The sequence below is a fragment of the Astatotilapia calliptera genome, chromosome 13 (assembly GCF_964374335.1).
Source record: "Astatotilapia calliptera chromosome 13, fAstCal68.1, whole genome shotgun sequence".
NCBI classification, from domain to species: domain Eukaryota; kingdom Metazoa; phylum Chordata; class Actinopteri; order Cichliformes; family Cichlidae; genus Astatotilapia; species Astatotilapia calliptera.
In genome coordinates, this window is record NC_137434.1 from 26,425,931 (window position 1) to 26,443,130 (window position 17,200).

Consider the following 17,200-nt stretch of genomic DNA (forward strand, 5'->3'; position numbering starts at 1 on the left):
TGCTGAGCTGACAGACTGAAATTACTCCACAGAGAGAGTTTGTCAGCAAGCTTTAAGCTAGTAGGTGGTAAAAAGTTAGCAAATACTGAAGATGAAAGGTTCAGCCATCACTAACAACACCAGGTGCCAGAAGTATAAAACTCTAGAGATTCACAACTAAAACTGTGTGGAAAAAAAGAGAAATTTGCATGCACATTGTTTTTGTTCAGTCTATTAGAAATATATTATCTGTATGTGCCCGAGGCTAATTTCCGCTCTTATCATCATCCACGAATGGATGTAGAGACTCCCTAAAAAAAGCCTATAAAATGCTGTCTAAAACACATTTTCCTGTAGAAATAACAGTTCAAGTGTGGGAAAAGGCATTTCCATGCTTTTACTAGATGGGTCTAAACTAGAATAAGTCTGTTTACAGACAGTCAAATCACTCTTTCACTTTTACCGCTTTCAGGTAGCTAAAATATCCCACGAATGAATCCCAAATTTCAGTGCACCTGTTACCTCTTATGTACTTATTAACCACATGTGCTCAGCGGTGGAGTTATTAGATAAACAAGATGAAATAAGAGGTATTAATTCTGTCATTTCAGCAGTCTGATATTAAATGGTTGAAAGTGAAGGTGGAGCCTCACTGATTTAACAACTGGTTTCACGAATTATAAGCGTAAAAGTGGAAACACGGCTTATAAAAGGAATTTCAGTCAGCTACCGAAGACAAGCCCCTTCCTTCTAACCTTTTTAAAACAAGAAAAAAGTATAATTATGGTAAATTATGTAATGATACTACCACATTCAAGCTGTATTCAGTATAATTTTCACTATTGTAGCTCCCTGAATGCAATGCTTTAAGCTCTAAATTCTTCAGCATCAGGATTTTCAAAACCTGTGTTCACTCACAGCTGTTAGCCTACAAGACAACATTAGCTTCATAACAAAACACTGAATATTAGTAAGATAAATTTCACGAGCTGACTTTTCCACTAAAATTCAAATACAGTGCAAACCATGTTTACGGTCCCAGAATCATCTCAATGTGTGTGGTGTGGGCTAAAACTGCCAAAAGGATGAAGCTGATGACATTTTCTGTCAAAGAACAGATCCAGGAATAGTTTAATCAATCTGGTGTACGACTTCACACTCGCCTCTCTTTACGACAGCAGAGAACAAGACCTGAAAATATTGATTGGTGTCAATTGTAATGGTGCATAGACTGGTGTTCATGCAGTACTTTTTAGCCTTACTGACCATTTAAAGCACTTTCACACTAAAATGCCATTTTACAGACCTTTGTATCTTACTTTTTTCTAGAACATTTCAACATGCAGTCAAGAGGAGACAGGGACCAACTTTGCCTTCTGAGCCCAAGTGCCCCACCAAAACATGGTGGTAGATTGGTTAATCATTGGCTTGATCATCTTTTTTATTGACGATCACAAAAGTACTGAATTTCAGCAGACGTATCCTTTATTTAGACATGCGATGAAATATAATCTTCCTGTTTAAAACTACAGCAAAAATAAAAATGTTACACAGGTGCAGTAACAGCACAGCAGCAGCAGCGACACATCAACCAAGCTGCTCGCAGTCTTGGCACAGAGTCTTTTCACCAGAAAAGGCTTGTCCAAGAGTTTTAATGGGGTGCTTCAGTTTATTGTCATGTTGACTACCTGATCACCATGGAAACTGTGTGACCTCCTGGTCATCAGCTTCCTCCTGGGTTATTAAAGCAGCCGATTCGCAGTCTATTTACAGCTAATTTAGGTGGTATCCCACTTTCAATAGGTCTGTCAGCCTTCTTTGTCCTTTCCGACTCAGATGGGCCCCTCTTGTCTCTTTCTTTGGCTGAACTCACAGTGAGTTGATTAAACACAGAAGTGAACAGGAATAGAGAAGAGGGGAACTTGATGATAGGAAAAAGAAGGTGAGTGAGGGCAGGAAGACTCGTTGTATTAAAAAAAAGAAGGATGACAAACGGAGATGAGCTGAAATTATGGATGAGGCCTTCATAGCCTGAATTCTTGATTTTGATGTCATTCACTATTACATGCCTATTACAGAAACACCAATAAATAGCTTTAGAAATCCATTTAAATCTGTTATTTTGATAAGACTGAAAAAACGTTTCATTTTTTGTAACACTCCTCACTTTTTTTTTTTAGTTACACCTGTTCAACTGCTCACTAAGGCAAATACGCAATCAGCCAATCAAATGGTAGCAACATGGAGGCCCATTGACCATGACCATGTCTACATTTTGATGAAACTGAGCATTAAAACAGGGAAGGAAAGAGATTTCATTGACTTTGAATGAGACTGTCCGGGCTGGTTCTGAAGCTTACTGGTTTAGAAGCAGGTGATTTACTGGGATTTTCCCCATACAATCATCTCTAGGATTTACAGAGACGGTCTAAAAAAAGAGTAAATACTGAACACATCTGGTTGATGTCAGAGGAGAATAGACAGACTGATCGAGCTGATAGTAAGGCAACAGTAACGCAAATAACAACTCAAACCCTGAATCATATGGGCTACAGCAGCAGACGACCATACTGGGTGCCACTCCTGCGAGCTAAAAACAGGAAACTGATGCTACAATTTTTGCCTTATGCTACAACACCACTGTTACAACTTATAAATATAAGCAACAAAAGGTCATGGTTATTTTATAAAGGCCAAGTCAAAGTATTTGATGCAAGAACACTTTCCTTATTAAAAATACAGAGAGGATCTCAGTGCTCACCTGGCTTGCTGAGCAGCACAGCAAAGTACTCTCTGTGGTAGGAGCTGACGTACAGGAGCAGAGCAGGACTCTGGCTGGTCCTGAAGCTCAGGGACACATTTTCTGCTTTTAGGGTTATGTCAGAGTAGATGGAGGAGGGGAAGGAGCTGCTGCTGCTGCTGCTCCTGTTTAGCTCGTTCACCATCTGCTCCTTGAAGGCATAGGTGACTGATGTTTCTGACTTGAAGCTGGCTGAAACCTCTGTAGGGAGTAAGTCGATAAATTGAATTACAAACATAGAAGTTACAGCAGTTATGCAGTAGTTGTGGCGGGCATTATATTTTAATATGTAGATGATTAATTTACAAGCTGTGAAAGATTTTACTTGAGCTTTTAGATTTTAGCTAGGAGTTCTTCTTCCTCACATCAAGCATTTCTTTACCATTTCATACACATTATACCTGATAAATAAGCCCCGGAAACAGTTTATCCCAGTCGTGTCATTTCACTGAACCACATCATTCTGCAGATACTGTATAGTATGATTTACATGGCTATAAATAATATGTCTTTATACTGACAACTAATCTCACAAGAGACAATATCAATGATTCATATATTTAAATGTGCTGTGCCTCTGTTTCATTGACAACACCTAATTAGTGAGCTGGTGAAAAGGCAGCCACAGGAAACCAGCTGACAGGTGAAAAAAAAAAACAACAAATCTGGCTCTCTAATTATAACAGAGTCGGATGTCAGAGTTATGATTTCCACTGTAGATAAAAATGCAGAGTTATAACAAGCAACACAGCTGGGATTGTTAATAACTGAATATAGATAAGCTGTGTTACTATGCCGATGTAATGACTCAATATTTCTCTGATAACTTAAATAAAAAGAAGTATGGGTGCGCACTAGTGTTATGACAGAATCCCTCCATCAGGATGCCCAGCAGGGGCTTCTTTACTGACAGTTTTCGGAAAATGAAACATTTGTCAGAAAAGTTCAGTTGAAAATCTTCACAAAGCTTCTGGTTTCCATTTTAAAATCCTCCTCTTCTTTTGGCTTCTTTAAGAAGTCAACATAACTGATCTTCCTCTCTCACCACATCAATACGTCTCCTCTTTGGCTCTTATCTTTTCCTCCTGCCTGGGCTGGCTTTACTCCTGCCATTAAGGTTGCAAGCTTTTGCACTCTCAGTGCCGGGACCAAGCCAAAAATGAATGCGAAGCATTTTGGCTTAGATTTGACGGCAGATGCCACATCAAATACACCTGCATGCAGCAGTGTTGGTCAGCAGCGGTACTGATCCTTTTTCATCATAGTTTAAAAAGGATTTGAGTAGATTTTAAAACTTAGTTTTGCCTTTCAGAATGAAGACACAAGTGATAGTACACTATGTCTCAGTCACACTAAACCGAAAATAGGACAGCAACCTGCTAAAGACAGGAAAAACTGGTAGCTTTAAGGTGATAGAAAAGGTAGCTGGTAAGCTTGTATCTTTTATGTTCTAACAGTGTTGTTCATTTGTTTTATTTATTTATATTTTCTCTTGATTTTAGGCACTTTTTGACCTTGTTTGTGTTTTATAAATACGTTTTAATTTTTTTTTTTTTTTTTAGTATTTATTTATTTATTTATTGTCATTGTCAAGAACAATGAAATTGCGTTTGGGGCTTCCATACAACCCCAAAAAAAGAAGAAAATAATAAATACCCCTTAAAACCCAAGTGTACATATTTAACCCAGTGTGACTCCAATGCAATAAGACAACTGAGGTGATATGGTTGCCCCAGGACAGGTCCTCGGTCACAGTTACCCCCAAGAATTTAAAACTGCTCACCCTCTCCACCGCCTCACTGCCAATGAAGAGAGGCAGATGGTTGTTATGACCCCTCTTCCGGAAATCTACAATGATCTCCTTGGTCTTTTTGGTGTTTAAGACCAAGTTATTGTCGTGGCACCATGACTCTAGTTGTTGCACCTCTGTCCTATAGTTTGTCTCATCATTGTTGGATATAAGTCCGAGCACTGTGGTGTCATCTGCAAACTTAACAATGTGGCGATCGCATCCTCGGTTGACCGGTTCTCCCTGTATGCAAACTGGTGCGGGTCCAGAGATGGTGGAAAAGCAGCTCTGATGTGTTTAATGACCAGTCTCTCCAGGCATTTGGCGGGAATGGGGGTGAGTGCCACAGGTCTGAAATCGTTCAGACATGTGACATTTGACTGTTTAGGGATGGGAACGATGGTTGCTGCTTTGAAACAGGATGGTACCAGTGAAGAGGACAGCGAGGTGTTATATATAGAGGTGAAGACGTCCGCCAGGTCCGCAGCACAGTCTTTTAGCACCCGGCCCAGCACTCCATCCGGCCCGGCCGCCTTCCTGGTGTTAATGCTCCGGAACACACGCCTCAGCTCATGAGTGCTCAGGACCGGAGCAGGGTCGGTTGAGGGGAGAGGGGACAGGACAGGGTCGGTGTTCTCCCTATCAAAACGGGCATAAAAGAGATTTAGATCCTCAGCCAGAGTAGAACTGTCGGCTGAGGGTGATGGTGTTCTTCTTTTGTAGTCCGTGATAGCCCTGATGCCCTCCCAGACCTGCCTTGGGTTTGTGTTGTTCTCAAACCTGGCCTCGATACGCCTCCTGTGCTGCTGCTTGGCAGTCTTGATGCCTCTTCTCAGGTTGGCCCTGGCAGCACTGTATGCCTCCTGGTCCCCGGATTTGAAAGCGTTGTTCCTTGTCCGAATAAGTTGTTGAACTCCGTGTGTCATCCAGGGTGGATTATTAGGGAACACACAGAATCATTTCCAAGTTGTTACATTGTCCACACAGAAACAGATGTAGTCCAAGACAGTGGAGGTGTAACTGTCCAATGCGACACGATTGTCAGTGTCCTGCACCTTGAATACATCCCAGTCTGTGCAGTTGAGTTTGTACACATTCACCAACTGATTACAAGTAGTTTCAAATAGTTAATCTGAAGTTGGGCATGTGACACTGCCTCTGGGTTACCACTTTTGATTGCCTTTTGATTGGGAAGCAACTTGTCTCCTATTGCTGTCCAGCTTTGACTGATTGCAATCACTCTCAAACGGATTGCTAAAGGTTAGCAAATAATTCCTGTCTAATTCATAAATATAAACAGAAAGGCCAACATGTCACAATCAATTACAGTAGTGTCGATAAGTGCAACTTGTCTATGATGCATCTCTTAATCTTTATCTTTAAAACTACTATTTCAAAGGCAAAAACAGCACACGTCTGATGCACATCATAGCAATACTTTTGGTTGTACTTTGGTCTCCAACACTGGTCGTCGTACATCTACATGTACAAACCAAACCTCTCAGCTAATCCTTGTGTATATACAGTAGAGTATGCAGAGTGTGCCCCAGCACAGCTGGGTGTGACCTCACTTATATATGACATTACTGTATATGTGTTTTATTTATAGGCCATCCAAGTGCTGCACTGTAGCGCATATGAAGGTGGCTGTGTTGGAGGTCAGCAACTACAGTTGCTCAAGAGATGCTGACTGGGTTTTTAAAAATTTCAAAAGATACACTCATTCTTCAGGTTCCTGTGTTAATTTGGATTATGTGACTTTTGATAGAGGAAGAACAAGAACTGCACTACTGCTAAAGTGACCCAAGGCTACATATTATTAAACCCCAAATTTAAGCTTTTAAGTGATTTTTAATGTAATTTTCAATTTGACATTGTGCATCTTTGAGCTTGAAGACCAAGTCTCTGTACCTTTGTTGCAAAAAGGTCCAGTGTAAGCGGATGAGCTGCAGTCGCAGGAGAAGCTGGTGGGTCTCTCCACACAGCGACCCTGATTTTGGCACAGCGAGCCGTAGCTGCTACAATGGCCTGGGCATCCTGCCTGAACCCCAGGGGTGATCTTTGCTCTCTCCTCCAGGTCCAGAGTGACGCCATTCAACTGCAGAGAGCGGATGCAACCTCGAAAGCCCTTCTGCCTTGAAGCTGTGCCTCCTGAACACACAGGAGACACAGAAAAAAAAGCATACACTGTAATGAATTTTCTCTGTTGTCTATTTTATTCTACTTATGTTTTTGTGCAAACCACCAATGTGAAATAATATAATCCCAGTGATGTTTAAACATTTAACAGTTGCCTTGAGAACAAGTTAAAAATTGCAGGTTTGTCCAAGACCCAAAATATATTTAAACACAGTGGCATAAATCACAAATCCTCGCATTTGAGAAACAGTTGCCATAAAACTAATCTAGCAAATATGGTTCTTGCACATGCAGAAAGGCTCTCTTCTTGAAAGCTGATGTATCTATTGCTAATTTAAAAAAGAAAACACCTTTTCTAACTGTGGCAGTCTGTGGGAACATTTTTAGCCACCTGGTCTTAGGTTGTCTAGGATTTACCTGATGAATAGGTGAAAAAGAGATGCAACATTTTGATAATTGGAACTAACAAAGTTATGAATGTAACTGAATGTAACTCTATTTTAACCAGTTTATTTTTATATATTTATCATTCACAGTGAAATAAAAGTGCTGCAGGACAATGCAACTTAGGAGACATATTTGCAGTGCTTTATCTTTTTAGATGTAATTTATCTTAATCTAAAACACTACCTATATGATTTTTATGCATTCATACTGTACAGACACGCATGAATGACAAACAATCTGTGTTATCAACCTCCAAGAAAAAAAGGCCTGTCATCGGTTTCATACTGAATTTTTAAAATGAAGCACAATGAAACCCAAACTGGCAGGTGAAAAATTCCAGAAATTGACATTTCACTGGCTGTGGCTCTGCTCACCCAGCACCAAGCTGATTGTTGTTATCTAGAAAGTTAGCGACCTGCCAATCGCTCTGACAGTCTGCTTGTCCTGTCTGGTTGGCTGACAGTGACAGGAAAATATTTTTTTTTTCCTTCCAGGTCAGAATTTAAACTCAAAAAGTTATTGTTTTCTGAGTTTTCGCATCACAACCTCCAGCTGTCCTCAGAGTTCACGCTCTGCAACATTATAATTGTCTCAGACTGCCAAACTGGCAATCTCAAGACTGTTATGATGAGATAAACAGTTTCCCATGGCTGCAGAGTTGATGAGGTTCGTATCAGGGCCAAGAGTTTCATCAGGACCTGTCAGGAAATGACTACCTTAACTAATGGACTGAGTTCAAACACTCTACCAAGGTTACTGCAAGGACACTGACCACAAAACTGTGACTTTTTTCTACACATCCCCAGGGAATTTCTATCACTTTGTGGGGATTTTCTATTAAGTCTATTAAGCTTATATCGAAGTAAGGTTTAGAAACAAGAACTGCTTTACTGTGGACTTGTTTAAACCTGTCAGCATCAATGCGGATCAATAAGCAGACAATGCAATATGTTCTTTGTGCACTATGAGGGAAGTGTGGAGTCGTGGAAGATTATATATTCTGTGACGAGAATGCAAATCCACCAACCTCCCAGGGGGTCAATGAAAATGTACCCTATGAGCACAGAGCGGTTTTGTGTGTAAAAATAAGGGACACAATGAAACAAAGACCGAGCAGAAAACAGACTATTTGAAAAAGTTTAAGAAATAAAAGTAGAAATCTGACAGCTCCAACAACAAGCATGGACTGAAATGAAAGAAATCCTAATCTCTAATAATAATTACATGAGTAAAAACCAAATGTCGCATTGTTTTTGTTGGGACCTCAAAAAAAGCAGCTTTGAATTGATTGCACACCTATAAATAACTGGCTGTTCAGCTGCAGGTGGATGTGCCCATCAGCCGGCGCCTCCTGCGTGACAGCAGGAAGCTCGTCGAGGCGAAGCGATGCCTCTTTAACGTTTCGCTCGGCTTGAATACGATGCCACCTGTTGTCATTCAGAGGTGATCCAGCTTTCACCGAAACCTCCAATGGACCATTACCCACGTCAAAGGAGAAGAGGACCTCATTGGAGGCTGCATCAGAGAGGAAAGAAAAATAAGACTTATTTTAGAACATGTAAGAAGCACCTTCTGTGTCTCCTGTACCTTCCTGCAGCTTGTTTGGTACTTGTTGCCCTGCACACAAGGCAGCTCACACACAAAGATGTGCTCATTATTTGCATGATTTAACTGAGTGAGCTTTTGTTTGTCTAACCTCTAACTAATTAATGGTGGGTAACAAGTGTAAAGGAAAAAATATTATCCTACTAATGTATTGAGCTATTACCTTGCCAAAAGAAGACCTTCACTGCATCTTGGTATTGATTCTCTGCAGAAACTCAAATAGACTTTCAGGTGGCTTGAGTTCTGATGACTGCAAAGACCATAGCATATGATTCAAATCATTTTCTAACATCATATGGATGGGAGCACTTCCACCTTGGAGGAGACCGCTTTGTTCAGTGGTAATTCTAGAGTCGGTTGAGGCGCCAGGCAACAATTCACAGGAGGCCTCTACAACCAGCATTCATCATAGTTATGTTATAACTATTTTGACACCATCTAAAAACATTGTGAATATTGGTTGGGGGCCATGATTTGTGCAAATGCTGTTTATTACAGTATGTCCCTCAGGCTCAAAGACTGCATTCGGTCGGTAAGCAGAATGAGTTGAGTCAGGCGGGGCCAGGTCAAGTCAGGTCTCTCCCACTGTCACTGCAAATTTTGAGCATTGCCACTGCTAAAGCTTAAAGTTTGGCAGCCCACTGCAGTTTCCTGCCTTGCCTGGTGAGTCTCTGACTCAGGTAGGTTAAAGGTGATCAACTCAAAGCCATTTTGTATTGATTTACAATAACCTTTTAAACTGAAGAGACAGGTGGACACAAACCATGCCAGTAAAACACTATCCACAGCTAAACACAGCCACTGCATCCACTCACTACAATGTCCTTTAATTTGTCATCTGTCTGTCATATTTATTTATTTTCCCCCAGAAAATAGAAAGAAAGGACACAGAGCAACATTTTCATAGCCAAATCTGATCACATCAAGTTGTTTGCATGCCAGGAATTATTACCAGTAGAGCATGTTCCTTTGTTTTGAACACCAGCAACTTTGTGTTGTTTTATAGTGGAACCACAAAGGATCTTTTATCTTGCTAAACTCTTTCTTGCTTTCCCCTTTTACTTGTCAGCATGCTCACTCTGAAGTCCTCATTCTCTGTTAGAACTACAGTACATCATCTGTGGAAGAAAGATAAGGAACAGAGGCAGCTGACACACGAGCACCACTGGAACTCTGATGAGAAAAAACACTTTCAGGCTGAAGTAATGTATCACCTAAGTGATGCAAACACAACCTGACACCAAGCAGCTCGTAAGCATGTCACATAAAACTGCCGACAACTTTGGAAGATAAAAATGAAGTACTGTAGTTGTGACAACCAGCTACAAAGATAAAGCACTAGTTTGTTTTCACAGAAACAAGCTAAAGTTATTGATGTAGAGTCAATGTCCATCCATCTTCTTCTGCTTCACAAGGCCAGCAGCCTAATTGGAGAAGCCCAGACCTCACTCTCCCTGACCACCTCCTCCAGCTTCTCTGGGGAAACACCAAGGTGGGCCAGCACCCAGGGCAGCCCTGGTGGAGTCCACACCTACCAGAATGAGTCTGACTTATTGCTAGCTATGTGGACCAAGCTCTTGCAAAGAATGGGGCAGACACCCCATACTCCAGAAGTACATCCCATGCACCCTCAAATTTCCCTGAGAGGGTAAAGAGCTGGTCCAGTGTTCTGCAACCTTGGACGACAACTCCTGAATCTGATGTTCGATAAACAGATGGACTCTCTTTTCCAGCACCCTGGCACAGACTTTCCTGGGGAGGTTGAACCTGTGATTCCCATATAGTTGGAACACACCCTTCGGTCTTCACCATCCTGGTCTGCCAAACCAGAGGTACCGCCCCTGATCTCGATGCAGCATTGAAGAGCTGCGTCAACCAAGACAGCCCTATAACATCCAGAGCCTTTAGGAACTCAGGACAAGCCTCATCCTGGGGAAGTTCTTTTACTACCTAAGTAATATGAAGAAATATATCACTTAAGTAGTAAAAGAATCAGTCTTGTACAAGGAATTCATGGTGTTCACAGGAGGAGAAATTATGTCAAAAATATATATGCTGTAAATGTTTGCCATTTTAAAATTCTTTTCAGGGTTTGCTTTTAAGGAACGTCAGGCAGGTAGGAAAGTAGGAAAAAGGATATTTGAAAAGATCCTTATTCTTTTCTCTTCTTTTCCTCACTTCTGAGTTCCCATGCTACCAAACTCAGTTTGTTCTTAATTCTGTCATCATTCCCCTGGCCAAATAACCTCCTCATCCACCTGCTATCAGTCCGTTAGTCTCTAATCCCTTTTCTGGATGTTCAGAGAGCAGCAATCCACATCTAAGTTCAAGGCTAGCTCTCCCTCTTCCTGTTTTCTATCTTCAGCAGGACCGGCTCTCCTTTATTGCTTTGTTGCCTTCATCCTTTTTATTACTCAAGCTCTAATTATTCTAACTGAAATATGTTGCATGTTGAGCTAGCTGCTTAGTCTGGAAAAGAAAATGAAACAAATAATATAAGAGAATATAAAAAAGGAAAGGAAGTAACAGTACCTCCACACTGCAGATACTGTCTTGCTTACAGTGCAACAGTTGTAGCCTTACGGCAAAATACTGTGAAAGTACTGAATCGAGTGTCAGATCTGATTGCTAGCCTTAAGCATATATAGTTACATGGACTTCTTTTTAAGGTAAAACCAGCTACAGCGGTAGATTCGATTTCTTTTGCAATCACATGAAGTGAAGCACCTCATCAAGAGAGGAACAAAGAGGAAAGCAACAACAGCACACACATCAGTGTTTGAACTGGAGCAATTCAGTCAAGCTGAACTACAATAGTAAATAGACTTGTAAGTATATAGACTTGCATTTATACAGCTCCTTTGTAGTCTTACTACTCGAAGCACTTTTTGCTGTACAAGGCAATTCAAGCATACATTGCATACACCACTTTATTCTGCATACTTTATCAATAACACTACACACACAATCGATATGCTGGGCATTCAGTAGTTTGCCTGGGGATACTTTGAGCATGAGACCCGTGATCAAACCACACTCTTTCTGATTACTGGACAGGCTGCACTGCCTCCTGATCTACAGCGGCACATCATATGCTCTCAGTGCAAGTTCACATAAACTGACACACAGACCATGCCAGCATCTCTTTTTTAATACTATGCTAGACTAGTCTGTTGTCATATTCAGGGGTACACATAAGTGGTCCGCAGGTGCGCATACACTGTCAAAATAAAAAACGCGCACCAGATAAGAAGTTGCAACACCCGTTTACGTACATAAGATTTTCTGGAGAAAGACAGACATTTGTTTAGAAATTTTAAAAAAGTCGAAGAAGCTCCTTTAAGCAATTACTTTGGTGTTCCTCCACCTCCAAAGAAATTTCAGAAGGAGTCCGAACCGCGAAAGAAGTGTGTATTCTCGGAAAAGTGGTTACTGGAGGTGAGCTGCCTTCAAACAAATAATGAACAGAGATGTGGTGCAAAATATGCCGTGAAAATCCCTCCAGAAAATCTTATGTACGCAAACGTGCGTTGCAACTTCTTATCTGGTGCGCGTTTTTTATTTTGACAGCACATGCACACCTACAGACCATTTATATGCACCCCTGGTCATAATGTCTGCTCTGCAGGGATGTCTGTGGGGACTTCCACCAGCAGATATAAATGACTGCAGGTGGGTCAAATGTTTCTTTTACATGGTAGTTCAGTGTTTTAAGTAGAGTGATAGAGAGCTACACGCTCTGGTGGTTATAAAAGCACTGCAGCTGGCTGCAACAACAACATCAAAAACAACAATTCTGTGATTTCCCAGAGGAGGAGAAATAAATGGCAGTGCTGCTGTAAAGTATTTCTTTTGAAGGGTTGATGGACACCATCACCTCGGCTGAGTTAAAACCACATGAAACTTTAACTCGGAGGACTCTTCTTCCTGCTCAGTTTGTACTCACATCTAAGTGAAGTCTAGATTAGACATCTCACCAGAGAGGTTTTACTCACAGTTGAGTTCAATTCGAATGAAGTCTTTGATGCCCAGGTTTTCCAGGAAGACACCAGATGATGAAGTGGTTTTAAACAGGAAGGAGATGTCGGCACTCAGCTCTCCATGTAATGTAGGAAAGTGGAGGTATGATGTCTCCTTGTCAAAAAATGCAGCATTCCAAACATTTTCTGCAAAATGCATGAAAGCATTTTAAACATGAAGCAAGGTACAGGAATGAGTTTACAACTCTGACATGACACACCTGCATCATTTTAAAAACATGTACAAAGTGACAAACTGACATTGGCACTCTGATTTCGACTTACTGTCTCCATGACAACGGAGAGGTCCCACCTTGTAGGTGCTTTCGGAGCCAGGTCTCTGGATATCACCCAGCACCAGAGATCTAACCGGGAGTGTCTCCTTATGGGTCAACAGGCCTGAGTCATTAGTCCTAAAAAATAAGGAGCAGAATTTTTTTTATTAAAAACAAACTCCAAACTAGAGGAGGGAAAGACATCTATCTTTAGCATAAAATGTGATTCACTGTAAAGGATAACACATGTTGTTGATTTATGCTCTTGCAGCTGCCACACCTACAAAAATCTGCTGCACTGGCAGCAAATTTGGTGACTTATAAATGCAGTGAGGATATGAGCTATTTTTATAGCGGAACACGTCACACTATAATTGTTTTGATATGAGTATTATGATATACAGTACCATTCATTGCTGTCAGCATCACAGTTGCAGTGATATCTGGAGTCCACACAGTTATTTTGCAGACTGCAGGCACATTGCTGGCTCCCTGGTGGAGCTCCGCCCCAGTGAGTGTGCATTTGTCCCACACCTGGGCCTCCTACCCACCAGCTGAGGGGAGAGCCCTCTGAAACACACAGACATATCACTTATATCAAGTGACCGATCCCCAGATGGTAGCTATGTTTCTATAATGGGACACATTTTTGTAGACTATTGTAATCAATAAAAAAAGAAACACAAAAAGAAAAAGACATGGCTATACTGAATGATTTTATACCACAACCACAACTATATGGTAGTAAATTCAATCAAAAGGTCCATCCAATCATTCGCTTCCACTTATCCTTTTTTAGGGTCAGGCTGGAGCCTATTGCAGCTGTCATAGGGCGAGAGGCAGGGTACACCCTGGCCTGATGGTGGAATTGAACTCAGGACCTTCTTGCGGTGCAGCAACAGTGCTAACCACAGTGACCTGTGCTGCCTTGAGTCAAAAGGTCCTACTTTTTTATTACTGCTGGCTGCCAAAGGTAAAACAGACATTCTGTTGATCATATCTCACATTATAAAAAACAATTAATTATTATTAAAAACAGAAACCTGTTATGATGCAATGTGATACACAATACACACTATGCAAGAGTCTTAACTATTGTCTTGAAGTACCCATGCTTGGTCCAAAATAACTTCAACTGCCTGTTTAAACTGCATCACAACAATACATAAATTTGGCGTTAAAGATCATCCAAGGTCTTTACCTGGTGAGGTGAGTAGGCGTGACTTCCTGCAATGATAAGCAATTTCCTGTTCGCAGTGCTCTGATAGGCTTATGATTGCTGCTAGTTGCTCCTCATCAGATGCATATTCAAAATGCACTACATGTGTATTCACTTCTGGTGATGGCTGGACTCTCGTTAGGTCTGTGTTGTTGTGGTGGATCACCATCCATGTGTTGTCCTCTGGTGCAATGAAAGAAGAATAAGGGAAAGCGTGTATTTTTAATTTTCACCTGTATCTGTATTTGTATGTATGCAGGACTGAAAGAGGAAGAATAAGGCAGGATGAAAGAGAGAGGGGAAGAGATTGTGCGCCAGGCATGTTGACGCGTGTGTGTTTTGATGTGTGTATCAGCTACCTGTCATGTTGCAGTATAACAGCTGTGGCTTGATGGGTCCGCTGCTGTCCACATCAATGTAATAATGCCCCGAAATGTTGCCTTTGTGTTTGTAAGCCTCGCAGGACTGCTCGTATATTGCTGAGGAGAGAGAGACATCCTCGTCATCATCACTGCAGACATTTAAGTTTGTTTTTCTGTCTATGCAACTGCACAGTGGTTGCTCATTTCGTTTTTCAGCATCTGGTCTTGTTCAACATATTGCAAGTAACTTAAGATTTTTTTTACAATGTAGATGCAGAGGGACCAACTTTTCTCCACTGGATTATCTGTTTAGCTACATTTTAGTGATATTATTGTTACCATTTAATACACTCATCACTTTAATAGGTGCACCTGTGCAACTGCTGCTTAATGAATATGTTAAATTACTTCATCATATGGTTCCAACTCAATGCATGTGAGCATGTAGACATGGTCAAAACAATCTCATAAAGTTAACTATATACTATATAGATCACCAGCCCACTTACTATTTAATTTAATGCACTAGTATTTTTTAATTTATGGAAAACATTATAACTGAGAATAAATGTGACTGACTTTGAACATGACGTGATTGTTGGCGATAGAGGGCTGATCTGAGTATTTCAGAAACTGATGATTTTCCCACACAACCTTCTCTAGGGTTTAGAGAGAATGGTCTGAAAATGAGAAAATATCCAGCGAGTAGTAGTTGGGTGAAAGTGACTTGGTGATTCCAGAGGTCAGAGAAGAAAGGCCAGGCTGCTTTGAGCTGATAGGAAGTTACCAGTAGAGCTAAGGCATTCAGAGGTGCATGTCACATCTTGACGCAGATGGGCTACAGCAGCAGAAGACCACACTGGGTGCCACTGAGGAAGAACAGGAAACTGAGACTACAATTCACAGTTCACCAAGACTGGACAATAGAAGATTGAGAATCATCAGACTAGAGAACATTTTTTCAAGTCCAACCAGGTACAAAAAAGGTGCACCTAATGGTTGCAAGTGTATCTGGCTATATATCTTCAAGGTTTATTGAATAAAGTTTATGCTAATATATCTGATTTAATTTTGCTGGTCTTTTTTTTTTTTAACTCTTATATTAGTGCAAAGCAACAAAAAATGAATTATTGCCTAATAATTGTAATTATTATATTAATATGAATTATGATTGTACTGTTTATACTGGTCAAATTAATGAAAAAAAAATGGAAACCTCAATAAAAGCTGAAGATATATTCTCTAAACCCAAATCTATGTCCACAGGTTGGTGCACCTTGATTAACAAAAATTATTCAGCAGCAGATGAATAGATGTGGATATCATATCTTGTGCTCTTGTGCTTGCTTGAAACCACTTGAAAGCATGGAATAAAGCACACTGTGAATGGGTGAATATAGTGAATGGGTGTAAAGAGCAATTTGAGTGCCCAGTTACAAGAGTGCTACATAAAGCTCTATACAAGCACCAGTCCATTTACCATTTAATTTAATGCACTAGAATCTTGTAATTACCACTTATCGTTTACAGAGGCTGCTGTTGCCACTGCTGAACAAAGACTGCATAGCCATGCTTGTCCTGTAAAATATCCAGTGATTTTCAGTTTTGTTAGATGGTCAAAAATGAGCACTTTACAAAGCCCTGAAAAGAAGAAAAAAATAGCAACGCTTTTGCAAAGGAAATTCATTAATTTGCTAAAAAGAAGCACATGTTACATGCTCGTCTTAGAAACTGCCTCATGGTTTAAACTAAAGTGCTTATAAAGGATGTATTTTCCAATAGAGTTGTGTATCACTTCTTTCATTATTTCTTGTGTGACCTCTAAATCACTCTGTTTTTGTGCTAAGAGTTATTCCATGAGTGCTTACAATCATGACTGCTGGAAAGAAGTTAGATCTCTGCTTGACCTTCTGCCACAAAAATGTCTGAAGGGAAAGTTAAAGCAGCAGGCTGTCTAATTCAGCGGTCCCCAACCTTTTTTGCGCCACGGACCAGTTTATGCCCGACAATATTTAAGGTGTCGTGGATAAATACAACAAAATAAAACTAGTACCGGTACCGAAAAAAAGAAGATTTATTCATAACACACGTGAAAAGACCCAGGAAAACCGAGTTAACGATAAAAACAATGACAACGCTGAAAACTGATAAAAACCCTGAAAACCATACATTTCACACCTGAGCCTCAACTCTAGCGGCCTGGTACCAAACGACTCATGGACCGGTACCGGTCCGAGGCCCGGGGGTTGGGGACCGCTGGTTAACGGAAACTCCCAAACATGAGTTGAAATACAGATCTGTGACCTTTGAACGACACCACTCAAAAAACCATCATGGCCTTACAGCTGTGACAAGTGGCTCCGCTGTACCCGGTCCCAGAGCAGTTACAGTGGAAGGTGCTCCATGACTGACTGCAGCTGCCTCCATGTTCACAGTGGCTGGGGGAACATCTGAGAGAGAGACAGGAAAGAAAGCACACGTCTCCATATCTATGTAAAATACCCCATCGTCATGAGAGAACAGTGCAAGTAGCTCTCGATGCCCAGTTTGGTGGAGAAAGGGAGAG

At 40.9% G+C, this 17,200-nt stretch overlaps 1 protein-coding gene across 2 annotated transcripts in view; it reads right to left on the bottom strand.

Moving 5' to 3' along the window:
- The window catches only part of LOC113034749 (contactin-associated protein-like 4), an 81,057-nt gene that overhangs the window by 10,461 nt on the left and 53,396 nt on the right, over nucleotides 1-17,200 (bottom strand). For both annotated transcript variants that reach the window (XM_026189729.2, XM_080287618.1), the window contains 9 exons: nucleotides 16,978-17,084; nucleotides 14,632-14,751; nucleotides 14,255-14,455; nucleotides 13,461-13,623; nucleotides 13,064-13,191; nucleotides 12,755-12,925; nucleotides 8,451-8,669; nucleotides 6,480-6,719; nucleotides 2,741-2,980 (listed from right to left, as the gene is read on the bottom strand). In XM_026189729.2, the coding sequence (XP_026045514.2) occupies nucleotides 2,741-2,980; nucleotides 6,480-6,719; nucleotides 8,451-8,669; nucleotides 12,755-12,925; nucleotides 13,064-13,191; nucleotides 13,461-13,623; nucleotides 14,255-14,455; nucleotides 14,632-14,751; nucleotides 16,978-17,084 (1,589 nt within the window). The remainder of the gene's footprint in view (nucleotides 1-2,740; nucleotides 2,981-6,479; nucleotides 6,720-8,450; nucleotides 8,670-12,754; nucleotides 12,926-13,063; nucleotides 13,192-13,460; nucleotides 13,624-14,254; nucleotides 14,456-14,631; nucleotides 14,752-16,977; nucleotides 17,085-17,200) is intronic.